The sequence below is a fragment of the Parasteatoda tepidariorum genome, chromosome 5, assembly GCF_982258835.1.
Source record: "Parasteatoda tepidariorum strain Cologne lab strain chromosome 5, Ptep-v5.0, whole genome shotgun sequence".
Taxonomy (NCBI): Eukaryota; Metazoa; Arthropoda; class Arachnida; order Araneae; family Theridiidae; genus Parasteatoda; species Parasteatoda tepidariorum.
In genome coordinates, this window is record NC_141759.1 from 43574288 (window position 1) to 43601966 (window position 27679).

A 27679-nucleotide genomic window follows, 5' to 3' on the forward strand; every position below is an offset into this window, starting at 1 on the left:
TATTTTGTCACATATTCATTTAGTTATGCAATTATATTTGTGTTAAATATATTTGTGTGGTGGTCAAACTGAGTTTAAATTTAATTTAGGCATAGATAATTGCATCAGTAAATTAATAGGAATAAACAGGTTAATTAATTACATGCATTTAATTACGTTTGGGGAGTCATGTTTTCTTTTCAATGTTTTACAGTATTATTGGTTTTTTTAATGTACTATTAAAGAATAACTATTTGTTTTATAAAATCAGTATTGATTGTCATGTGATGTGACATGTGATTCATTTTTTAATATATTAGTAATATCTGCTCAACATAATATAAATAGATAGAGATAGATTCTGCAATCTTATTTGAAGAAAAAACAAGTAATCTCTATAAAGGACAAAAAGTTCGAATCTTTTAAGATTTATTTAGCATCTTGTGGTAAATTATATACTATATTAAAAGCAGGCACTATATCTTCCTAATTAGAGGCAAATTTCGCCTCAACTTTATTTAGAATGTATGGTCTCCTTTGAAACATAAAAACTTGATTAACAATTTCTTATATTTTTAATCAATTATTTTTACCAAAGAATATGAAATAAATTTTCTAGATATTTATTTCTTCTATCATATTTACCATTGAATGTATAGGTGAAAAGAGTTGTGAATCTTATTGGTAATGTTATTTATTTATTTGGTAATTTTATTGGTAATGTTATTGTATTTCTTATATCTATAATTATATAAAATACACTTATTAAATCCATAACTATATATATAATATCTACTTATTTATTTAGTGTTATCTATTGTATTGGTAATGTTATTTATGTCTTTTATTTATACCTTTCTCTACTATGTGTTATTTGTTTTATTTATTTTTCATGTGTATATTTTATCATTAAATAAAGAACTTTATTTGATTCATAATTTTTTGTAACTATATCAATAAGTATAATGCCTTGTTTGACTTTTGTCTTAACAAATGGAAATATCATTATTTAACTTTAGCTTGAAATATGTTTATTCAGAACTAACGTATTTTATTTTATGCCCTACATTATAGAATTTTTTTTTAAATCTTTAAATTTTTTTACCCTGTACTGAAGAATTTCTCTTGTAAAGTTTTTGCATTTTTCAAGTTTAAAGATAGCAAAGGTTGTAGAATTTTTTTCTGCCCGGGAATGAAGCTTCACATCAAATGGTAAAAAGCAATTTCTTCTACAAATAAAGAAATGCAAAATATATTGTGTACACTTTGTAGAAGTAAATGGTAATCCGATACATATAGGTGTCATCATATAGTAAAAGATAACATCCTTTTATAAAGCATAATATTCAATGTTCCGGGCAAAAAGAGCTTTAATGTATTATCCAACAAAGGATAGTATATACTTTGTGCTATGTAGACTAAAGCAAAAAACATCATGAATAAAACGCAAATGAAAGAAGAGAAGGTTAATTAATTAAGGTTAAGAACTTTTAATTAATGCATACTTGAACCAAAAATAGATTAAAAGAAAGGATGTGAATTTTAAAGTGTGAGAAAAAGTTTTTCGTTTTGAATAATAAATTAAGAAAAGGATTTACATAAAAAGATTAATTGAAGCTTTTTATGAAGCTATATATATAAGCCTCATTACAACTCCCCGAATAGCAACGCTAGAAAATCGACCAATGATTGCAGCTAAAAATGTCATGCCAAATCTAGCTGAGATGGCTCAACATATAGCTCTTTTAAAAACTGAAATAACCAGAGAGAGCATTCTCACCAAATGTGATCTCTTCCGAAATTCACCCTATCAGCTGCGGCAATCTCATACTATTAAGCTAGGTAGAAGTGAGTAGTCTTTGTCGATAGATCTCAATTTTAGTATTTTGTTGAATGCGCTTTTTTTTCACGAATTTATATATTACGAATTTATTTGACGATTTTTGATTTATATCACGAATTAATTTGTTTTATTATTGTTATTAGTTATTCATTGAAAAATGAGTCTCAATCGTGCTGTTACACTTTAAGATTTTATGCTATAGTACATTTCTAATAAGTTTAACGAATTACATGTCATTTATTTGAATTCAAATTTATTTTAATGACTTAGTATTTACTAAAAAGATGTAATTTTTTTTTAAAAAAAGTTTTTATATGGATTTGAATGATTGTTTTGAATTCTTAGAATTTTGTGCATTTGCAATGTACCTAAGTTAGTAGCGAGCTTGATTTGCGAAGCAAACCGTATAAGATTGCATAGCAATTTTCGGGGGTTGGCGAGCAGGGAGCACAGCCCACCTGTATATATATATATTACTTGTGTTTAGTAGTGGGCAAAATTCTTTTAATTCTAACTTATTAAAATACATACAACTATATTACCTTGCTACCACACTAGGAAAACTACGGAAAATGCTTTGTAGTTGTAGTCTATTTGTATTTTATGGTGATCAAAATCATTTTAAATTAAATTTATAAGTTTCAGGATAAAATTTAAAGAAAAAAAAGCGTAAATATTGCAACCATTTTAAAAATAAAATCTTACGGAAAACTAGTTGCTATGAATCTAGGCGTGTGAGAAACGATGTAATTTTATAATTTATTTTGTTAATTAAAAGTCATTTATTCTTTCTCATTAAAATAAACTAACAGACAACTAAGTACATATAACAGTACTAAGTTGATTATCTAAACGTTATCTGTTGGTTGATTTTGAATGGGATGCATTATTTAAAAATAGGATTCCCAGTCAATTTTATTGTTTTTAACTGAATATAAATTGCTACTTTTGGTTTAATAAAATCATGTTTAAAAATACAAGTTTTAGTCAAAGGCATTTGAATCAAATTATTAAAATATGCATTTTTTTAAATATCTTTTAATGTTTCAACTTTTTCAGAAAAAGATTAAGGTCTCTATGTATTAATTTGAGTATTAAGAGTATCAGAGTTGGTAATAATAAAAAATTAAGAAGAAAAAATTTATGGTATGAAATTTTAAAATTATTTCTCGAGAGTTAACTTGGACAAGTTCAGCTCTAATTTAATAACTAGAGGGAAATTAAACTTATTGTTGACTCTTACCCAATTAAAAAATACATCAAGGAACAAATTTTTTGTTGCGTTTATGCACATGCTTGATCCTAACTAATTCGAGTGCAAGGAGTCTGGGGAGATTTCCGTATCCTACCTGGTCTATGGCAGAATAATCGCTAAGTATTGGCAACTTTCGGGCAGTGGACCGCAAGAAACTAAAACAACACAGAAAGGGATCAACTCGAAAGGTATAACTCGTAAATACCGCTAGGCAAACATCTACAAGTTTTTTTTCTTTTTTTTAAATTTGCAACTTTAAAATCTATTTGACACCTTGGCGATTGTAGTTGGCGCGACAGATCACGATAAGGAAGTATCCCCCGTCTTTTTTCCTAAGGACTCAAAATATGTTAAAATTACTTTAAATGGATATTTTGGTATCCAAGTTTTGGCAACTTCCGAGCAGTGGCCCTGCGCGAGAAACTAAAATAAACATCACAGAAAGGGACAAACTCGAAAAGTATAACTCGTAGTCACTCCCGGACAAATATCTACAAATTTAAAAAAATAAAATAAAATACTAATTGTTACTTATTATAACCAACCTCGAACACGATTCCGAGTTAAAACTTTTTATAAATAATAAACATACCGTATTTACTAATAAATGATAATGACTAGGGTCCTTTAACGCCGTATTTTTATGGAATTTTGAATTACGTCAGAGATTCGGACCTTGGCGGGAAAAGCCTTCAGGCGTTATCTGATTGTGCGTCGCTTGTCTAACATACGACTATCGCAACTCACAGTTTGCTAGTTGACTTCGTCCACTGCACAACTGCCTTGATTTTTGGATTATTGCTCATGATAAGAATATCGCCACTACCCAGCTTTTCTAGAAGTTCCGGAGGTAAAAAAAATAAAATCGAATGCTATTTTTTACTCTGTACTTTCGAAATTACTTTATCTGCTTGTGCTTACAAAGTAAATTTTTTTCGATTTAAATTTAAAATATTCATGCAAATTATTTCACCAAACTATGTCTCTGAAGCCATACTGTAAAGATATTTGTTTTAACATACTAACAGCAATTTTATACTTACTAAGCAATTGTCACGTTAATGAAAATTAGTGCATGGCGTATTGTTATTATCATTTTGAACGAACAGAACCTTTAATGTATAGTTGAATTGAGATTCTCTTTGGTGCTTTCATTTATCTGAAAAATGATTGTTAATGAGTTAAAGCGGATTGAAAATGAAATATTATTACCATCAGTTAGTTCCTTCTATCGGGACACTACTACCTTCTTACGTGACCTAACTTTTATTTATCCTTTACTGTCCGCTAATTTTTGACTATAAATATATCAGTATAAAATTATAAATTTAGAGTGGGTCAGCTTCTTTAGAGTTAAACAGTTTTGTAAGGGTAAAACAAAGAAATATATAGTTTTGCATGTGCTACACAGAATTGGTGTAAACTGTTAGTCAAATGGTTTCTATATGTTTTTCTCTAAATGCATCACAAAATTGCATTTTGAATTATTTATCTTTATTATTTATATATTATATTAAAGATAAAATTATTAATATAAATCTTATTATGCTCTTTGTAATTAAAATTAACTTTTAGAAATCGAATCTATAACATCAATTATTATAAATCAACTATTTTTTATTTCATAACATCCGTTCTTAAAATTTTGATACCGGTAAGATGCTTCCTATAATTATATGAATCCAGGTTCATGCTTATTAAAGAGCTTAATAAATGAAGTAGGTAGTGGTAAGTGACATTTTCAGATGCGTTTATTAATCACAGAGCTGCCAACTTTCTACGCTTTTTGAAAAATTTCTTCTTATGGTAGCTTAATTTTAATGTATAATTCTTTGTTTCGTAAAGTCATATTCATTAAGATCATTTCCTCACCATTACTTGTAAAAGATTTAATAGTTCATATAAAACTTAGTTCCAGATCTCTCTTGTTAAAACTTCTAAGAGATAGACAAAATTATCGAAACTTCTACCACCCTAAAAGATATTTTACAAAATGCGTAGTAGTTGGCAGCCCTTTAATAGGAATAATAACACAGAGTGATTGTTTAGATATGCATACATAACCAACCATACGTGATAACTTTCACGATTTTTATGAATATTTTGTGGTAGCCAACTGAAAGTTTTAGTATATTAGTCTAGGTTTTGAAAAAATATCGAATTAAAGTTATTTTAACCACCACAAAGCTTTAAATATAAAAGCTTGGCGAAATTTAAAAGATTGCTAATAACTTTAATGTTTTTACTCGGTTTTGTAAATACCATTATGAAAAAATTTTAACAAAAATCGCAAGTTCTAGCTTTCCAGAATATTTAAAACGGTAAACAAACTATAATTTCAGATTAACTTAATTCGCTTAATTTTACCGGCACTTAAACATTTTTCTCATTTAATAAGTTATATAGTAGTGGACAGAATCGAACGAAATTAAACTAATTAAATCAATCATAAAATGCCTACCACTCTAAATATTTGAATAAGAATATTTCAATAAATTAGATAATGTATAGTACTTATTGGTATGATTAATGTAACAAAATTGTTTTTGTTTTCCCTATAATTTTAACGCGACTAATTCACGTCAGTTTTGAGTGTGCTTGCATGATTTTTATTTCAGATTAGGTGGTGGTAAATTAAATAAAGCAAAGAATTATTAGCTCCAATTTCTAATAAATTTATAATAAAATAGTTCCGATACCACTCTTTTTCTTCTTTCTCTGATTATAGCCACAATGAAAATGTCACATACTTGGTTTATTCACTAAGCTCTTTAGTTATACCCAATTTAAACATCTTTAGAGCCAGATAATTTGTTTTGGCTAATTCTTTTAGGAGAACAGATGTTCTAAATAGTATGATCAACTGCAAATTCTAAAATATTTTAATAATAAATTGTTTCAGTTTTAAGTCTTTTCTGTCATATTACATGCATGCATAGTAGTCGTATCAGATGAAAAATAAAAAATAGTTCATTTTTAAGATAGAAAAATTAATGTAGAAAGAAAATTGATTAAGAAATTTATTTTACGTACCACAATTTGAAAATTATTATTTGAATGCATTAACGACAATATAATACGTTAATACATAACGATAATACAAGGATAATAATGTAAGATGAACTAAGTTTTCATTTAATCCTTCAATGCGATCCTTTGCATACCTGCAGAGCTAAGTTTAAATTAAATATTTCTGCAGTTCTGTATAATTTAAAATTGAAAACTGCTTTGCAGATTTGCAAATAATATGAAAATAATTATTATTATTCACTTTCAAAAAGTGTGGAGTGAAGGGCTAAAGACTAAAAATTCATTAAATTTAAAAGAGGCTTACTCAGCCTTCATCTATATATTTCATACGAATGCATGGCTGTGCTCATCACTTCTCATTGTTTATGGAGCAGTTCATTACCTCATAGTTTTGTTTCTTGGCGATAATTGTTTGTTATTTACTGTTCATTTCACTGTTTACATGTATTTCTTGTTTATGTGCTGGCGCGTACGTCACTATACTATCAGTTTGTAAAAACCACTTTTAATGACGCAATGTTTTTCTAATTGAGCTAAGTTTTTGTACAATGTTTAAACTTAACATTTTTTAAGTTTTAATTATTTTTAGATTTGTTTCCTCTACATATTTACATTGTAATACTTTAAGTTTTTTAAAATGTTTTAATTCTACTATAAATGCAACTTTCAGAAGTAAAAAATATATATATATTTTAATGATTGTATTTTGTAATACAATCAACCATATATATAAAGTTTTTTCTTTCTGAAGATTTTATTATTCAAATACTTAATTACGAAGCTAAAACTAGAAATTTCACCTATCTTCAGCATAAATTGTAAGTATTTTTTTAAATGTAATGAAACATTTTTTTATATAAAGGGGTTAGCAATTCTTTCCCGTATAATTCTTGTATTTAAAAATTTAACCTAATAGTTTTGACCATTACTGCATATAAATAAATAATAAATGCCTCATAATCTTACAATTGTGCGTTTAAGCTCTATCAAAATCTTTTTTTTTCTTCATTAAAATACATTAGAAACATTTGTTTGTTAAAACTGTGGGCAAATCCGTCAATTTTTTTAATTATCTTGACTTCCAAAAATCTAAATATATTTGTCAAAAAACTACTATAGTTGCCAACTTTTGCACATTTTGTGAAAGATGCTTGCAATGGTAGAAGAAAGCAGAGTATTAGAACATAAAAGTAGGGAGAAATTTCTTTGATACCACGTCATTATCAGGTCTCTTATACATTTAAGGTGTCTAAAATGTTTGGAAATTTTCAGATATCTCACTATACGCATCGGATTAAAAATTTTAAAATGCGCATCTAAAATATTTTTAAACGATGCATTCACACTCTATCTCCCAACCGCAACCCCTGGGATAGGTCAGGAGCTAACATCAAAATTTTAAATAGGAACCCCTATTTTTCGCAGTAGATTTGAGTTTAAAAATCTCCTAATCTCAAAGAGGTTGTTACGTATTGTTTCACAGGTGGTGCTGTAATTGAAAATGGCGAAAATATTGTTCAAAATAGAGATATCTCGTGAAATACTGACTGAAAAAATAAAACTAGAAATGTTTGGTATTTAAAAAGACATAACTAATGACATCTCACTCGATCCTCTTTTCTACCTTCCGATATCGTTAAATCAAATTTTCAAAGGGTGTAATAGTGGCCTTTATTTCCTCTTTTCTTTTTTGCTTTCTGGTTATTCTCCTCCCTTTCTCGCGTCAGACATACTTTCGAACAGTTTCCTTTGTTACCTAAAATACAAATTATCTTAATATTTTTACCTTATGTTTCATGCAGTATAGTGATAAATAGTATATTGTACAGTCGTAAATGAATCCGTAGTGATTTATATCTACTGTGGAAACATATGAGGCACGGCATTCAATCCACAAAAGATAACTAGACAAGACTAGGTTAACCCTTTTCCTTATGAGCGCCGCACTTACGCGATGCACTGTGCATAACAGCAACGCGGCCTCAACGCTATTCACTGTGTGCACGAGTGCCTTTTTTAGCCGGCATCTACGCAATGCCCTGTGCGTACGAGCTCCGTATTTAGTCAGCATCCGCGCGATGCCTAGTGTATACAAGCGCCGTGTTTAGCCGGCATCTGCGCAATGCCCTGTGTGTGCGAGCACCTTATTTAGACGACATCAGCGTGATGCCATTTGATAACTTTGATAACCTTTGGTAACTGCCCAAATCTGCTTCAAACTGTCACTGGCTAATATTTCACTTAGCTATACACCAATACTTCATTTACCTATGATGGATTTATATCGATAAAGATATTTATTAAATGCACTTAATATGTTTTACAAGTCTAAACAGACTTCTTCTGTGTGTTATATTTGAGAGTGAAGTCTTTTCTAGTTACAAAAGTAAAATATAATAAGAAATATTAATATGCAATGTGTACACTTCGTGACATGGTGCATCGTTCAGTGACGTCACTTCAGCAGAGCGAATTGCAGTAACGAAAGGGTTAACTATACCAAAACAGGGGCTATCTACACAAAATTCTGCCGCAGGAGTTTAAACATATTTTTATACGTTGTAGACCATCACCATTTACAGTTTGAATTAAAATAACGAGGATTCGAGAGTTGCATAAGACAATAAACGAAAACTGTAAAATAGAATCAGCGATATTGCAAAATGCATCGCAAATGTACCGATATTTTTTAAATATAATAACTTTGATGTTATAAAGTTTATTTTCACCACTTATCGTGAATACGTATCTTACGATAAATCAGTATACGATAATTATCAACAATATTAACATCTCGATCATTATCGACAACGATAAATCTCGAAAACGATAGTATCACGTACATTATCCACATTAATAACAATTAGTTACGATATAATAGTTAATATATATGGCAACGTTACTTTTAAAAAGTAACGAGTAAAAGTACAAGTATTTTTTAAAAAAGTAACGAGTAAAAAGTTCTTATTTTAAAAAGTAACGAGTAAAAAGTACACGTAAAAGTACAAGTACTAAACAAAAAAAGTAACGATTTAAAAGTACATCGAATCTAGGAAATCGAAAATTCAAAGTAACCTAAAATTTTATTGAATCATATTCTTATGTTATTTAATGTTTTTGCAAAATTTTTGTTATTTATTTAATTATTTTTAATTTTGAAAGTTATGGGCATTAATTTATTTTTAAACTCGGAAGAATATTATAATATAATTTTATAATATAATCGTATGATATAATTCTGAAATCAAATATATGGATTTGCACGAAAAAAAAATTGTATCTATTGATTTTAATTTTTAGTTTATTATTTTTATTTATTTAATTTACCATTAATTTAAAATTGTTTTACTCTATAGAAACGCACTTTAAAAGCACAAACATAAACAAAGCAAACACGGGGTTTCAGATAGCTTTGTGATCTTTGAGCTAGTAAAAAATAATTGAATGTGCAGTATAAGTTGAAACAGAACAGTTTACAGTTTTATTTGTAACAATGACTAATGCTGAAGTCATGCGAGAAAATCATTTTCCGAACATTTCTGCCAAACGGAATAATTAAAATTTGTAAACGAGTTTTAGTATCAGCGGCTAAATTAATACCTTCGAGTTTTCAAGAGTTACAATAGCAATTATAATTGTTTTCAATAGCACAAATAGCTCTGAAGTTCTTAGAGATTTGACTGGGCGTTGTTTGACTAGGTCGGGCATAAACATAATTTTAGTAAAAAATGTACTAGGTAAAAATATATTAGACAAAAATGTATTATTAGTGAGTTCAAAAAGAAAATTGAAAAACATAATAACAAAATCCAACATTTTTCATTTAAAATGTATTAAACAAATGCATAAAACTCGAAAATGAATGAAAATAACTTTATAATTAATATTTTTATTCATTTTGCAAAATAATTACATTTCGAAAGCATTTTTTTTTTCTTTAGAAAGATTACCGAGTTTTAGAAAAAAGTAACGATTTCATTCGACATTTCCGTTACAAATACTTGTACTTTTTCCCTAAAAAAGTAACGAAAGTACAAGTAAAATTATTAAATTTAAAAAGTAACGAAGTACAAGTAAAAGTACGTACTTTTTACTTGTACCGGCGGTACAAGTAACGAAAGTAAAAGTACTGCCATACATGATAGTTAATATAAATAAAGTAGAAAAAATATTGACCAATGAAATAGTAGTGAAATTGGAAAATATTTCAATTTTTCGTATAATATCGGTGCGCGATATTTAATTTCCACATTACTCAGCATTGCTACTGAATACAACAAAACATAAAAATGTGCTTCGTTGTTTTTGTGATGGGGCAAACTATGTGGGTCACGCCGTTTTTAATATTTAAGTCAAACAGCTAAAATTAAAAGCAAATGTTCGCTGCGAAAAGATTAATATTATTGTTTACAAACAAATTGTAGAAGATTAAAAAAAAAAAAAGTTTTGATTGCACTACATGAGCATTTTTCATGATATAATCTGATTGTAGATTAAATAAATAAGTATGTCGGTTGTTTGTTTGTTTTCTTTTGTCTAAAAATATCTCAACGAAATAAAAATAGGTAGCGATTATTATTAAAAAATGACAGTTCAATAAGCTGTATCAAAAGTTTCATTTAAAATCAAATGAAGAGAATTATAGATTTTTAAAAGAATGCCACGTTGGTGAAAGTAATGCTTAGCAATCATACGAATGTCTCAAGTCCGTGAAGCATTTGGAAAATTGCTAAACTTGCACAAAGAGCTCCATAAAAAATTATAAAGTTGTAGAAGATATTATAAGAAGTAATTGCATATGTTGTCTTGCTTCTTTCTTATGCTTTATGCTTATTCTTATGTTTTCTTCTTTTTCTTCCTTTGGAATTGTGATATTTAACTGTATTACACATGATTTTTGATTTCTCTTTTTATCTCTCTCCAATCATGTGGCACTAACATCAAAAAGCTTGTAAGCTTCATATCCTAATTTGAGAAACTGTTTGTAAACAACCAATTTAATTTTTGAAATAATGTATTTGTGGTTATTTTTTTATGATGGTATACGCCTATGAAAATAAATAGCAACGATAAAAAAAATAGTCCCTTCATAAATGTGGATTTTTTTTAACGGTATTTTTTTCTTAAGGTTTTCCTAATTTTTTTCCTAATTCACTGCATTGTTTACGAGCATATAAAATTTAAATATTAAGAATTATGCTTTTTTCATATTTTTGTTCTCGGGTAATGTATTGATAATTTAATTTAAAAAAATTATTATAATAAGTAATTGCATATGTTGTCTCGCTTCTTTTTTATGCTTCCTAAATCATGTCTAAGCCACATGGTGGCTATGGGGATAGAGCATTCCAAAAAGGTGATCTGGGTCCAAATCTCAGCGATGGCCGGTCGACACGAACTCAGCATCCGACTCGCACCGATCACAGTGCTGACGTAAAATAATCTCAGTGGTAATCGGATCAAGGGTTAGAGTCCCTTTGCCGTCAAACTAACCGTGGGAGGTTTTCTTGGTTTTCATCTTCATGTAGCGCAAATGCGGGTTAGTTCCCTCAAAAAGTTCTCCACGCAAGCAAATTTCTCCCAATACTTGATCCAGGAGCTCCCTTGTCTTGTGGATTGGGTTCAAAATTACAAGGCTACGGACTTGAACATTTGTAGCCGTAAACCCAAAATTGGGTCGGCTATACAACAACGGTTATAAAATATTGATCCTAAAATGGCCTATAAAAGGCCTACATTGCATGAATAAAGAATACGAAATATCGGGTGAATCTGGCATTTATATATAGGGCCGATATTGGTTGTAAAGTGGATATCGTATAAATCGGACAATTCCATGTTGGACCAATATCGGAGAAATAATAGTCTTTTGAACCCTTATTAAGCCAAGATTCGTGAACATTGGTCCAATGAGGAACAAAATTATTTTGGTGTTAAGGTTCACACAAGTTTTCAAAAGTAAAAATTTCTCTAAATTCTGTGGCATTAAAATTCATGACTTTTTCAAAAAAATTGTAATTACACATTGGAATCGGAATATTGGTCCTGTGCAGGGCAGGGATAGTCTGGTTGGTAGGGCACCGGGCCCGTGTCCAAGAAGTCGTGGGTTCGATCCCCGCCGGCGGAAGACTCCGAGTGTAGTAAATAGTGACTGATGCACGTTAAATCTGTCGAATCACAAAGTCCTCCATGTTCCCATAACCAATCGTACCTCAGTGGGTACTGATCCAGGTGTTTCCTTGTCTTCTGGATTAGTTCAAAATTGCAGGGCTACGGAGTTGAACATCAGTAGACGTAAACCTAAAATTGGGTCTGCTGTTCAACGACCGTTATAAAATATTAAATAAAATAAAATTCAGCTTTGTAATATGATGATGAAGTTGAGATCGATTCTTATTTCAGATACGCCATCTTGCTCGTGTTTTTTTTTTCTTTTTTCAAAGTAATTTATTTAGACATCTTATGAGTTTCTCTAAGATGGGAGATGTTACACCGGGCTAAAGTTCCCTTTTAGAATTTTGAGGAAAAATTTGCTGTTTGTGACACGCTCCTTGTGCTTTACTGATTTGACATGATCTTCCCAACTGAATTTTCACTTTTCACCATGGGGATAAATTGGTTAAGGAGAACAGCTTGGTTATGAGCTATGATGTTGGGGACAGCTAGAATCTTTAGTTTGACTTTATATCCTATAAACATCATTTTATTTATATAATTTTTTTTATTGTTTAAAGTTGTAGTGAATTTTAATAATTTTTTAGTTATTCGATTTTCACGATCAATTTCAAATGTTTCAATTTCTATAATTAAATAAAATTTTATTAAATTTGAATCGACACTACATATCCATAAGTCAGCATCACTACATATACATTAGTCATAATATATAAATACAAATTATTTGAACTACAGTTTGGTTAAGTGCAACTAAATAAATAAAAAAAATTCACTTACAATTAATTGTACGTCAATTATGTTTTCTGTACCGAACGCCTCCAATAACTGAAATCCTTCACACAGTTTTTTATTAGTTAGTCCGATCAGACTACTACGAAGTTAACCAGTTAACGAAAGAGTCATTTAATACAAAATCTGTGTAGCAAATATATGCCTAAAAATTTGTTTAATTTATGAATATGATTGGTTTGTCTCATTTACTTGTCAACCACTACAGATTCAATTCTCAAATATATATGATAAATTTCTCTCAAGTACTTTAAAAATAGAATTTGGATTCATGCGCACAACTGACTCGCTTTTTAAATAATCATGATGCTTTGATGCTTTACCCCATGATGCTTTACCCCATCCACGAAACAAGTAAAATTGGCAGATATGGGATTTCAGTATTTTTTGCGTGAATTTCTTATCAAGGTTTCCGTATTTTTGAAATAAAAATAATAAATCCTGGATTACCTTGTTGATAATATAACTATTTCGTATTTATTTTAACACCTAGTTATCCTCACTCACTAGAATTTGTTACTGATTCAATGATTTGAATCAGTGATTTCAATCACTCAACTGATTTGGTGAATCGAATCACCAACTTGAAGCTGATTCGAATAAGTGATTAGAATCAGTGAATTAATGATTATAAGTGAATTAGAATCACTTGATTTTGAATCATTGATATGAATCACTTGATTTAAATACTGATTTGAATCACTGATCTGAAACGCATAATTCGAATTATTTATCTGAATCACTTGATTCGAATCAGTTATCTCAATTACTTGATTCAATTAGTAATTTGAATCACCAGATTCCAATCAGTGATCTGAATTGCCCGATTCGAATCACTGATCAGAATCATTAATTCGAATTACAAGTTTGAATTACTTGATTCAAATTCCTGATCCGAATCATGCAGGTAATGACACCACAACTTCATCACCCCCGGCATGACTGTAGCAGTGTGGTCATGAGCACTTGCTTTACAATGGAGAAAAAAACAACAAAAACCTCACTGGATCATTTCATTGGGGGGCTAGAGCTCTAACCCCTAAGCCAAAGCTGCTTGCAAAGCTATTGTTGACGCTTGGGATGCTAAACTAATTGTGGTCATGGAAAAATAATATACTTATATAGACACTAAGTCGAATGGTTTTTGTCTTCTTTTTTTTTCAGACCACCGAAATGTATAGTACCGAAATGTTTATAAATAAAAAATTTCACGGGACATATATGTTTCATATTTTTAGAGCGTTGTTTTAAAAAATGTACTACTATTAATACAAAGTTGGACTAAAATATATTAGCACTAAATAAGCGAGCCGGATTGCGAAGCCACTCGAAAGGACCAACCGAAAGCAGTTGGTGAACGCAACTAGCAGACTTTACTTTTCATCACTTCCTGTTAAAATTAAAAAGATAATTTTGAATCAACCCTTTAACAGAAAGGAAAATGCGAGGAATAATTTATAAGTATGTGGCGACCGGTCTGTGTAGCGGTTAGAGAACTGGCCTAGCATCAAAAAGGTTCTGGGTTCGAATTCCGTACAAGGCATGGATGTTCTTTCCTTCTCTGTACTATCTGTCCTTACTGTGGGAGCAACGTTGGCCCACCTAATATGGTGCCCCTGAAAGAGTGGTCAACAATTCTGCCCTTCAGATGCCTGTGTGACGAAAGGGCATTCTCCAGGTGGGCATTAGAAAAAAATTTTAATTGTGCGTTTTTTATAAAAGACAATAAAGTGATGTTAAAGCTTAAATATACTGCCGAAAAAACGTTTAAAAAATATTTTTAAGTTATTTTTATTATAGATAAATCATACTTATATCATTTTTATCAATTTCATCATCAAACCTCTCACTGATTCGAATCAATAAATGATTCGAACAAGTAAGTGATTCGAATCAATGGTTGATTCGAATCTGGGATTCATTCGAATCAGTGATTGATCCGAATCATTAAGTGTTTCTAATCAACAAGGAACAGATTCGTATCAATAAGTCATTCGAATCAGCAAATAACTGATTCGAATCAGTAAGTCGTTCAAATCAATTAGTGGTTCGAGTACCGAAGTGAACTTCGAAAAACTTTGGTGATTCGTTTTTCCTAACTTTATCACTTCCTGTCAACTAACAAGATCTTAACGAACAAAAAATATTTAAATCTCCTTTATTTACACTTATTTACTAATATTAAGCTTGTTTTCATTGACAACTAAATAAATTCACCCTGGTACTCGGTTGTTTAAGTAGTTGTCACTCAAGATTTTAAGTTAATGTTTAATTTGAATTTAATGATTTTCGTTTGCCATTAAATTGGAACTATCAAACTGGGAATCACGTCACTTTTTTTCTTAGAATTATCTTTTTTATTTTATTTTTAAGTGTGTTGCTCTTTAAAAATTGATAAATATTCTGATAGATCATTTCTTAATCGAAAGATAAAAAAGATACCATCTTTTTCTCGTGTTTATATGCATGAAGTTTATTACAGCTCTTTTCACCTCTTTGCCCTTGACGAGTTATTCAATTTTTGCTTTCGCAATCTTCCACTATTAAGTAGAATGAATTTGCAAGATTAATATCTGCTGTAAGCTATTTCTTACACCAAGTTTAATAGCCAACGCCAGGGCTCGAAAAACTGCCCGTCCTCGGCGGTCAAAAATACCCCGCGGACAACAAATTTCTCGAATCCAACGTCCGCGCGGACGGCCATTTTCCCGTTAATGTTCGTGATATTTATTTTCAATTTTTGTTATCTTACAAGAGTCTAGCTCCTCACTTCTAAAATGACCCTCTAATTTCGAAATACAGGTACATACTGCGCATGGTGGAATTGCTGTTTTCTCTGTCTGGGAGTGCTGCAGCGGTTGAAAGGGGCTTTTCCGCAATGAACTTACAAAAAAACACATTACGTACTGGTCTTAAACAACAAGCGTAAACCGCAATTATGAACATCTACCTAAATGGAAAGCCTCTTTCAGATTTCTGTGCAGAAACCTCTGTAAATCATTGGCTTGATTGTGGAACTGGCAAACGTCATATTTGATTCATTTAAAAAACGCAGTACCATCGGATAAATTGACATGAAAATTGACAGATAACTTGACCTTTGTTATTTAAATTATTTCATTATAGAAATAAATTATTTCATTAAAGAAATAAATTATTTCATTAAAGAAATACTAGGTTTTACTATTAGTAACCTAGTATTTCTTTTATTACTGTATAATGTTATCCTAGTATTATAATCCTAGTAACTACTAATTCATTGAGCAATTTATATAAATGTTAGTAATAAATAAGAGAAAATTATACTTTTATTTATTTAGAAGCGACGGGTTAGTTTCAAAGGAAGACGGGTACATTGTTGGACAAGCCGTTCTCGGGGACGGGTAAAATTTCTGAGTTTTTTCGAGCCCTGGCCGACGCGTTTGGTCTAAAAACAAGCTAAGGATACAAGCTTGCATCGTTATCGTAACAGGCTTTGTAAGGATAGCGTGCCATATTCTAACAATATATAAGGAAATAAATAAGCACAAAACTGAATACTTTAGTTTCTTGCATAAATCAATACATAAAATTTTCCTAACATTTTGAATTTCTCTCGATTTTAAAAAATCATTATCGACGCTTTCGTTGTTTTGGATGTTTTACGTACAATTACTTTTTATTTCGCGTTTGGTTGGCTGGTTCTAATGCCACTTGCCACACGGGCAAGTGTGCGTGGTGAAACCGAGCAAATTTAATGCAGAGTGTGCGATTCTTGTGTTTCAGTGGCTCCATCTATGGCCAAGAATTCGACTTCTGCCACATCATACGTCACATCTGCTTATTGGGCAGACCCATTCATACATCCATTCATTCATCCACAGATCGTAATTTTGACCTGAATCAGAGAACGATTGATCTCCAATCCAGTACCCCCAGAGGTGTATCAATACCTTGGGGGGGTTGCATATCAATACCTCTTGTTATGGAAACATGGAGGACTTTGTGACTCGACAGAATTTTAACGTGCATCAGTCACCATCTACACGAGGAGTCTTCGGCCGGCAGGGTTCGAAACCACGAACTCTCGGACATGGGCGCAGCGCCCTATCGACCAGACTACATCGGCCCTATTTCACGTTAAAATTTGCTTTGCCGCTCAAAATATTTTGAAACATTAAATTGAAAGATGTGTAGAAAAACATACAGGAAGTAGGTACCATAGGATAAAATAATCAACATTCGATTATTAGTTTTAGAATTATTAACTCTTAAGCTTTTGTAGTAAAAAATACCAGGTGGGTCGTCTTGCAATCCTTAAAAATGCAACTGTGGAGTTGAAATTAGACATGTGTTAAAGGGCCATTTTTAGACTAGACACAAGTTTTTAAATCGAAATTCTTATTTATTCGAAAGTTATTGCAATTTTTAATGTTTTTTTTTTGGCGAATTTAATTTATTTTAACTCTTTTTTCTTCTAAGTAATGACTATATACCGAAATTTATCTTTCTCGAGATATTTATTTCATAAGCTACAATGTCGTAAGTGAGTGAGAGAGAGAAAGGGGGGGTCTTAACAATAATAACAAAATGCTCTAACACATAACAATAATAATTATATATTTTTTTTATTAACGAAATGGTTCATATTTATTTATTTACTTATTTTATTTATTTACTTATTTTATTTATTTACTTATTTTATTCATTTATTTCTTAAAATACCGATTAAAAAACTAACCCGACGAATGAGGAGCAGTCGTGGGGGTTGGTGAACGGAGCGAGTAGGAAGCTGATCGTCTAAGTTATAAAAATAATCCGAATTTTTTTATCACGTGCTTAAGTTAGTATCTTTTTTACTAATTTCCGAAAACCTCTTTTTGCAAATCGGCAAATTTTCATAACTAATGTTAATTGTTATTTTAAAATGAAATTGCATCACTTCATTTAAATCATCATAACTTACATCATATCATATCATAATATACATCACAGATTATACCACTGAAATAACATGTTATCGTTATCAGAGGTGAGTTCCTCAAAAAAAAGAAAGAAAAAAAAGGATTTTTTTTTTTACTAAGTTTTTCTTGGTCCGGAACGATATTTTTTATGTATTTCTTCTGTTGGTTGATATTTTCTATAAATAAAACTTTTATCAGAATTCTTCCGCTTGAGGTATAGTCACGGCCCGCGTGAAGCATTCGCCGCTACTCCCTAACTGCTATAAAACAGTAAATTCAGCGAAATAAATTGTGTTTTCAGCGAACAATTTTTTCTACAGAGAAGGGAAATATATATTAACGAGCTCGTTGCCAAAACATGCGATATCGCGTGACATCACTTGCTTTCCACATTTTTTTTCCGCTAAAAATGTCTCTGTGAGTAGTATAAAAACCAATTAAAACAGAATTAAAGGATTCAAAAAAATTATTTTCTACCGCAATCATTTTTTTCTTAATGATTACAATCACCGTATTAAAAAATAATCAAAACGGTAAAAATTATTATTATAAAAAATAAAAACTTAAAGAATTAAACGTTTTATTTAATATGAATTATACTTAATTAAAAGATTGTCGGAATCTAAGAAACATCAAATGTTGTTTCAGGTTTTATCCTCATAATACTGCTCTTGTCTAAGAAGTTATCAAAAATTAAGCCCAACCTATTCTTATTTCTTTACCTCTTCTTATTTAAACCCAACCTATTCTATTCTTATTTCTTTAACTCTTCTCATTCTTATTTAAACCCAACCTATTCTATTCTTATTTCTTTACCTCTTCTTATTCTTATTAAAACCCAACCTATTCTATTCTTATTTCTTTACCTCTTCTTATTCTTATTTAATCCCAACCTATTCTATTCTTATTTCTTTACCTTTTCTTATTCTTATTTAAACCCAACCTATTCTATTCTTATTTCTTTACCTCTTCTTATTCTTATTAAAACCCAACCAATTCTATTTTTATTTCTTAAAAACTATAAAACAACTACATTTTCGATTCTCTCCCCCCGTTCATTCCTCATTTGCTCCTCTTCAATTGCAATGGCTCTTGATTTGAATTTGCACTTCTAAAATAGTTCAATTTACAGCGAATTTGTGTTTTAACTTAAAATTTTCAATGGGAAAAAAATTCCTCTTAAAAATTTGTTAAGATTTGCCTTTAGGTAAGACTTTTGAAATTTGGCTAACAATGAACTTTGTCTAGTGTTTAATGACCAAAAAGTTGGGCTAAATGAAAATCATACAAAAAGTGAATGAAACTAATTATATACTCTCCCGAATTTAAATATTAAGAGCAGTTTTAAAAATTAATAAGAAAAAAATTTTAAAATATTTATATATTTTGTTCCTCTAAATCTTTATGCAAACACAGCTCTCGTTACAAGGCTTACTCTAAAACTTTTGAAAGGAATTACTCGTACAATTTCAAGAGATTTCATCATATTTTTATCAGGATTTCTTCGGATTCGAGTAATATCCTAGGAGTGTTATCAGATAGTTAAGCGGAATGAATGAATGGCTGGAAAATGCAGTGACACTAATATGTTTTTAAAAACTCTGATATTTAAAAATTGATTATACAGTAACCAGACATTTAACAAGATCTTAATCGTTCTCTTACTTGAGATTGACATTTATGTGAACCTACCTCATGATAATATTTATTAAATACTATTTACTCTGTTAGTGTCTGCTTGTAAATGTTCCTTCAACAATTATCTCTTCATTGTGAAAATAGGTTAAATATCTTAGTAGATAGAGTCGTTTCAGGTTTTATATAATGTAAACAACATTGCTTGTTTTATATGTTTCTTTTATAGTTAACAACTTTTCCGTTTTTTGCGAAAAATGTTTCTCAATAGCAGAAAAATTTTAATATTTAAATTAATATGAATGAATTTTATAATCGCCATTTCGATATTTATTTATTTATTCGTCATTTTGATATTTCAATTTTGACTTATTTATAAAAAAAGTAATGTTAGCAATAGTGCTACCGCTAATTGGTTTCTTAAAAATTATTCCTTTTGTAATTTATGTTCTTTATTTCAGTTTTATTTCTGTTAGTTTATGTCAGAAAGTGGTCGAAACTTCTATTAGTGGTAAATTCTATTTGTAGCTATTAAACTTCCATTGTTAATCACGATACTCAATTAAAATGCTCTAGCTAGACAGAAATTGATCTTTTCCGGAACAGTAACTTTCGATAAAAAATTTTATCAGGCAGGACATTAGTGCGACATTAGACATTCTAAGTGAGGCGACAGCTCTTTGTTGTTTATAGATCTGGTCTAGTCTGTTTGGTCTAGCCGGGTTCCTGAGGTCAATAATGGCCCTTTTCCCATTCATCCTGTAATGAGAACATAAGCAAAAACAATAGACAGATTACATGAAATGCAGCAAATAATGGCACCTTTGCTGTTTATAGAAAATGATTGCTAAACGTTTAGAAGCAATTCGTTTTACATGTTTAGTGGTTTGAAACATTTGCTGAATTAGTGTTGCCAGGATGAATACACTACACCGAAAAGTGTAGATTGAAATTTTGATTGGAGAAAAATTCTATTTCGCGATAAACTTCTTGTAGTAAAACGATAGAAACTTTTTTTGTCTTACAAAGCTCCTGTTGAAATTTGAACACTTTTGCAACCTGAAAAAGGATTAAAGTTTCAAAGGACGATAAATCCCGTTTAGAGTGGGCAATAAACGATTGATATTGTGAGCTTCATTTTAAGTTTAAGTACGTATTAAGTATTTATGTAGAAAAATAATCGAAATTTTAATTGGCAAAAAATTTTGCATTCACAGCCCAGAAAACGATTAACAGAGATGTTTTCATACTATATTTATGTTACGACTATAATAGAAGTAGAAAAGTTTCTGCTGATATCAGGGATATGCGTACACCCCTACGACTTTTTATTTTTAGATACTTCTGAAAAAAATATGTAAAAGGTAATTAAAAATTCGAATGAAATAATTATTTATTTGATATTTTATAAATTTTCTATTTTGGTATGGTTTTAACAGCTTTTTACTTGAGCGGTATTAATTATATTCTTATTCATTAATGTGATATTTGTTTGTTATTACGTTCCTTTACTTACTTTATGAAGTGAAACTTTTAGTTCTTTGACATTCGTTGAAAGTTTTTTTCTTCTTTTAAACTTTTAAATACCAATTCATCCCAAACATTTTCGATCACATTGATATCTGGTTTTTTGTGTGGATATTCAGAGGATCTAGAACATCCTGGTTGAGGTTTAACCAGTCCTGATGAATTTCAGCCGATGGGGAATAGCATTATCCATTGAGACCGGGATAGCCTGGTTGGTAGGGCACTGAGCCCATGTCCAAGAGTTCGTGGGTTCGATCCCCGTTGGCCGAAGACTCCCCGTGTAGTAAATGGTGACTGATGCACGTTAAATCTGTCGAGTCGCAAAGTCCTTCATGTTCCCATAACAAATCAATACCTCTGAGGGTACTGATCCAGGAGTTTTCTTGTCTTCTAGATTGATTCAAAATTACAAGGCTACGGAGTTGAACATTAGTAGTCTTTAACCCAAAATTGGGTCGGCTGTTCAACGACGGATATAAAATAAAATATCTTCCATTGATGGTTTTATATTATTAGATAATCGGGGAAAACTGTGGGTATTGTGTTGTAAACTCTTAGTGGTTGCGTACATTTTTTAATTGTAGAAAGAACCTCGAATGCAAATGGTAAACAGTTGAAAAGTTTAGTGAATGAACCAGGTTAGTTACATTTTCAGAGTTGCTGTAGTCAGGTTAAGATGGGGGAAAAAGTGGTTTTCGAACTATTTTATTACAGATTTAATTGAAGACGGTGCTGATCATTACTAGCCTTGTTTTACTTACTACTACCTGATTCGAAATAAAAATCATGCGAGCATACTCAACACTAATGTGGATAAGTTAAAATGAAAGTGAAAGCAAAAGCAGCCATGTTACAGTAACTCTGTTTTTCGAAGCTCTGTCACCAAGGAAAATAAATAAAAAAAAACAAAGTTAAAGTGCCTTACACTTAAAGCAATGCAATGATTTTAAACTATATAAATAATATCACTGAGAAGAATTATCTGAGCTTTAGAACAGACAAATAACTTAAATATTTTAAAAGTTATTAAACTTTTTTTTAAAAAATTGCCAATTTGGCAACATTTTTTCAACTAGATGAAAATTATCAAAAATCACTTGACGTATTCTCAGTTTTAGAAACTTTTTATGAGCTCAGGTAATGCAGAATTAGAGTAAGTTTTTAAATATTAAAAAATGAAACCCCAAAAGCTTGAAACCATGGCTTTTCTCCATATCGACGTTTTGAAACATTCCCAAATACAATCAGATATACAAATCAGGATGGAGATCATCGTGTTGTTCCCCAAAAATTCTTCGCCTGCCATGATTTCTGAAATGTATATAACGTCTCTCATCGGTCCATAAAGTTTTTTTCTTCTCATTTCTAGGTCCCCGATTTTGTATTCTTTTGACCACCAAGCATAACTATTTTCTTGATTTGAAGCTGACAAATAGAGTTTTCATGTTGAACATTTACTTTAAAGCCCAAGAAATTTAAGTTCGTTTAACTTTAAGAGATCTTTGTCTTTGAGTTTAAATTACACTCCTCTTTAATTTGTAGATTTATCAATCATCTGCTTTTCTTATATTTCTCCAAAATCCGCTTCAACATTCTGTCTTCACGTTTTGTCATTTTCTTAGGTATATGTTGCCTTGATGTTGAAGCTGTTGTGCTATCTTCAGTTAAATATGCTTTTAATATCCTTATTAAACTTCTATCTGATGTTTTTAATTTATTATTTTTTTTAAATATCATACCTTTCACACCATTTTATCGCATAAACAAAATCTGTTTTATTTTCGCCCATTAAGCGCAAGTCTCCATTTTAGAACTAAGTTTGTTTGTTTTTTTAACAAAACAATAAATAGTAACTGGAATCTTTAATGCTTAAAAATTGGTTCAGAGAAATAAAGAGTTTTAATCCACCGATTAGAATATATAAACGAAATTTTAAAAAATTGTGATCGCCGCAAGGTGATCTCAGGTTACCCATTGGCAAAATGGTTGTTGTCTAACTTTTTTCTTTCTTTTTTTTTGGAAAAGCAATTTTATTGTGTTCTTATTTTGGACATCTTTAACTATTAATCCTGAACTGCTCGGTGTACAATTTCGCAGACATAGTTGAATGCAGCTCAGACACATTCTGTGTGAATTCTTTTGATGACTGAATAGACATTGAACAGCCAATTGAGATCAATACTAACATTTTCAGATGGGTACAATGGTGTTTGAAGGAGATTGTAAGCTGCATCATACACCTGTTTTGGATTGACAAGTTCATACATGAAATATGATTTGAAAGCTTCGCTTTTTTTTCAATTTCACATAAATAGTAAATGAATAATTTATATTGCGTGGAAGACAGTCTACGGTCTTGTGCAAGTCATTGGGTACGTTGACAATGGATCCTTTTATCCTAACCGTTGATTAACATCCAGCTGCATGAAAGGGGTTCGGAGAGCCACCGTTCACTCTTCGGTAGGGTTCAATTCTCTCAACCACTTTGGAACTTTTGTGAGGGATGGGCTTCATGCTTGCGTTTCCGAACGGAATCCTTTCGTTTTTCCGTTTGTGTGTAACGCTTAAAGTATTCCCGTCTACGTTCTTTGGCTTTTTCAGTCTCGGTAAGTATAGGTCTTGACATCGTTTTTTTCTTTCTTCAACTCTAATTTTTGGGACCGTGTTAATCAGTTTAGACCCTCTTTATCTGTGATAATCACCTGAATTAGTATTGAAAACGATCCAGTTTGAACTGTAGATTAGAATTTCTGATTCATAACTAAAACAATAAAAACATAAATATCGTTCAAATGATGAAATTCTCTTTTATTCACAACTCAAGAAGCATTTATGGGATCTCTCTGATTCCATATCTCAAAAATAAACTCACCAACTTAATGCACAGCAAAATTAAAAGTCAAAAAAAGAATTCTAAAAAATTATCAAACAGCAGCGATCGCCAGAGCAACGGATGCAATATGACGACGCATGCGCACTGTTTGCTATTACTATTGATTATTGTAGTTGTATTACTCTTGGCTATTGTAGTTAGACCATCGAATCCAGACCAAGATCCATTATTGCCAATGGGTAATAACTTTTTTTTTTTTAATTATTCGCGAAAATTCCATGAACTCGGTGTCTGCCGCCGCAATAAACCGACTCGTCGGAATTAGGAGACGATGGGTAATTGGCGAAATTAAGAATGCCTAATTGAAATGAAGATGATTGGGAAAAAAATAAATAATGAAGAAGGAGCGTGATCGTAGAGGTCAACTGATCACACGTAGTCAATTGACGATAGTTGTAAGTATGAGCATCCAAGGGGCTGAAGATAATAATGAGATGGAAAAAAAACAGTTAATGCATGAGAAAAAATCCGAGTACATAAGAATAAGCAAGTAGTCGTGATGTCTATCATGGGGATCCTTCTCCCCCGCAGCTTAATAAGTTGAAAAAACTTAAGATTGGTGAGGCGGTAGAATTAATTGCATTGCTGTTTATGGTGTAGTAATTAGGGGGGGAGATTATTATGATTTTAAATGTTTAAAAAATAAAACAATAGCTAACATTGCAAATTATCCACTTAATTTAAGTACTAGTATTTTACAACTTTTTTCATGAAGGCACTTTCTATATCAATACGAAAAGGTAAATATCTGCCCGATTGACAAGGAATATGATGAATTCACAAACAGTTTCCGTTGATAATATCATAAAAAAACAAGTTTTACCCAAGGCTAAAGAGAATAGAAGGGCTAGTTCACTCCGCTCTTAGAGCTGAAGCTACGATTTCCCTCTTCATGACGTCACTGTGTCCACAGATCTCGGAGATCGCAAGCAAAGATATGACAACTTCGCATCTTTCTCTTTGTAAAAATAAGTTAGACTTTTTCTGGTTATTAGCTTTCAAACTTTACGTAATTAACACATTATTTCCGTTCATAAACATAGTTCAAAAAACTTTCTTGGTTATTATATTAAAAAAAATACCATTTTAAACTTATAAAAATGTTTTACTAGTTGGCGAAAATGACACTATAAATACTTTATTTTAAAAAGTTCAGTTTTAACTTTAATTATTAAGAAAAATAAAAGCATATATCGACACTTTTTTTATCTACATATTCTTTTATAACGATAAATTAAGTTAAATTTAGAATCCCTGATTTTAAAATATGTCGTTAATAGCAATTTGTTCATACTTAATCATTAGGAAACATCAACCTTAAACACTAATTACTGAAGCAAAATAATAATTTCGGTTCATAATGACATTAGAAATTTTACAATTGTTTATAGATATTTAAATTTACGATGATATAATTTATAGATATTTAAATTGAAGAGAATATAATTTTTAAAAAAAATCATAAATATTTAGAATAACTACATTAAAAAGTATGTTATGAAATTAGGAGAATTTCAACTATATACTATATATTTTATTTATACTTTTTATTTACATTTTAATTTTCTTTGACTTTATCCTTTTTTTAATTCCTTTCACCTGCCTTTCTTTTTGAAGTAACGAGGCGGTTTCTATAATGAATTTTTATAAAAGTTCTTAACGACAGAATAAACGTATAGCTGTTTTATATTAACTGTGTCATTTCGAAATCCATTCTTTACATAGTTGTTCATTTACTTTAGGGAACACGCGGAAAATTATATTTTTTCCTTTTGTTTTTGTATCAGAATTTTTGCAAGTTGCAATCGCGCAAACTGACATTTCGATAATAGTTTTAAATTCTTGTAAATTCACTGCAAAAACTGAGGAAAGTCATTATAGAAAATAACAAATGTCTTAAGGTCTGGTTTCTTAGGACAAGCGCCTTATCTGGGCGTCAGCGGAAAGTTGACGTAGATCTGACGCCAAAAAAAGACTTTTTTGTTAGCTCAGCGTGAGCAGTCGGTCCAACGCAGACGTTATCTCTCATTGCGCATGCGTTAATAACGTAAACAAATATTTATTTTGAATTTGTATTGATTTTGTTATTGTCGACCAGTGTTTTAGAGAACAAATAATGACTTTGTCCAAGAAAAAACACATTATAGCTGAGCTAAATGAAGAGTGCTATGTTAAATGAAGAAGCTATGTTTAATGTCAAAATCAAAATCTTGGCTGATTTTAATGTGCTGTTGGATGTTGTCCGCCATTGCTTCTGTGGTTAACGTCACGTTGTAATCCAACTGCAGTTGAGTTGGACGGCAATTGTAGTTCAAGATGAGCGTTCGATGACGTATACTATCAAACTCACAAATGGACCAATCAGAGGTTAGCGCTGATTTCCAGCTGACGGCGTCCTGTCCTAAGAAACCAGGCCTTTAGAATATCTCTCAAAAAGAAATGATCCAATATTAGTTAGAGCTAGTAAGGCTGAACGCTCCCCGTTCTTGAAGTAAAAGTGCGAGCTTTGAGCCAAAGTGACGTCACTAGAGAAAATCGGAGGATTGGCGGGGCGAGAGTTACTTCAAAGGAGTGAACCAGCCCTTCCTTAGCCCTGAGTTTAAACAATCTTGAATGTGATGACTCGTTTACTAGGTCATTACCTTTTCGCACAAATTTTTCCTTCAATTACAATTAGTAAAGAATGAAAAAAGTGGTCGGTGATGAATTTCTTAGCCATTGTGCTTACGTTGCGTTACGTTTTTCAGTTCTATCAGAATTCCAAAAAACATTTGCTCCCTTTACAATATAATTTCATTACCACTATGGAAAGTTTGAAACTGCAGACATGGTTTCTGAGCCCAAAATATAGGGGGTAGCCGCAATCTTGGAAATAAGTAATTGTGGTTTTTTTTTAACCTTATTTTGACCCATATTTTGGTCACGGGAGAGATTCAAATTTTGGACACTTTTATGTTAATTTTATTTTTTGCGTTATTTTTTAGAACTTTTTTAGAGAATTAAAAAAATTTTGCACCAAATTATGAAATTCTTTTTTCCAAAAATAATTCTATTCGCAAAAAATAAAATTAACATTAAGGGGTCCAAACTTTGCACCGCTATCCCAGATTGCGACTGCCGCCTATATTTGGGGGGCGGGGGTCACAAACTTTTGCCACTCAGTTTTTTTTATTATCTGGTTAATTTTTTTCTACAGTAGGCAACTAGTAATCAGTGGCTTGCAGAGGTAGAAATGGAAGAAACTACGACTCTCAGGGGATTGAGCGTTCGCCTCCCACTGAGGTGACCCAGATTCGAATTCTAGCTGTGGCTCGTTGATACGAATTCTGCCTCCGGATCGCACTGACTAGAGTTCCGACGTAAAATACCCTCAGTGGAAGACGGATCGTGAGTTAGAATCCCCTTGCCGTCGGGCTAACGGTGGGAGGTTTTCGTGATTTTCTTCTCAATATTGAATGAAAATGTGGGTTAGTTCATCAAATAGTCCACCTCAAAGACTATTTTATCTGAATGTTTGATACAGGAGTTCCCATGTCTTCTGGGTTAGGTTCAAAATTACAAGGCTGCGGAGTTGAACATTGATAGTCGTAAACTCAGAAATCGGGTCT

At 31.0% G+C, this 27679-nt stretch overlaps 1 protein-coding gene across 1 annotated transcript in view; it reads left to right on the top strand.

Moving 5' to 3' along the window:
- Positions 1–3778: 3778 nt before the first annotated feature.
- Positions 3779–27679, top strand: part of LOC107441350 (uncharacterized) — a 41210-nt gene continuing 17309 nt past the window's right edge. Inside the window, exon 1 of the mRNA XM_043040592.3 lies at positions 3779–3927. Within this exon, the coding sequence (XP_042896526.1) occupies positions 3882–3927 (46 nt within the window). The 5' untranslated portion in view covers positions 3779–3881. The remainder of the gene's footprint in view (positions 3928–27679) is intronic.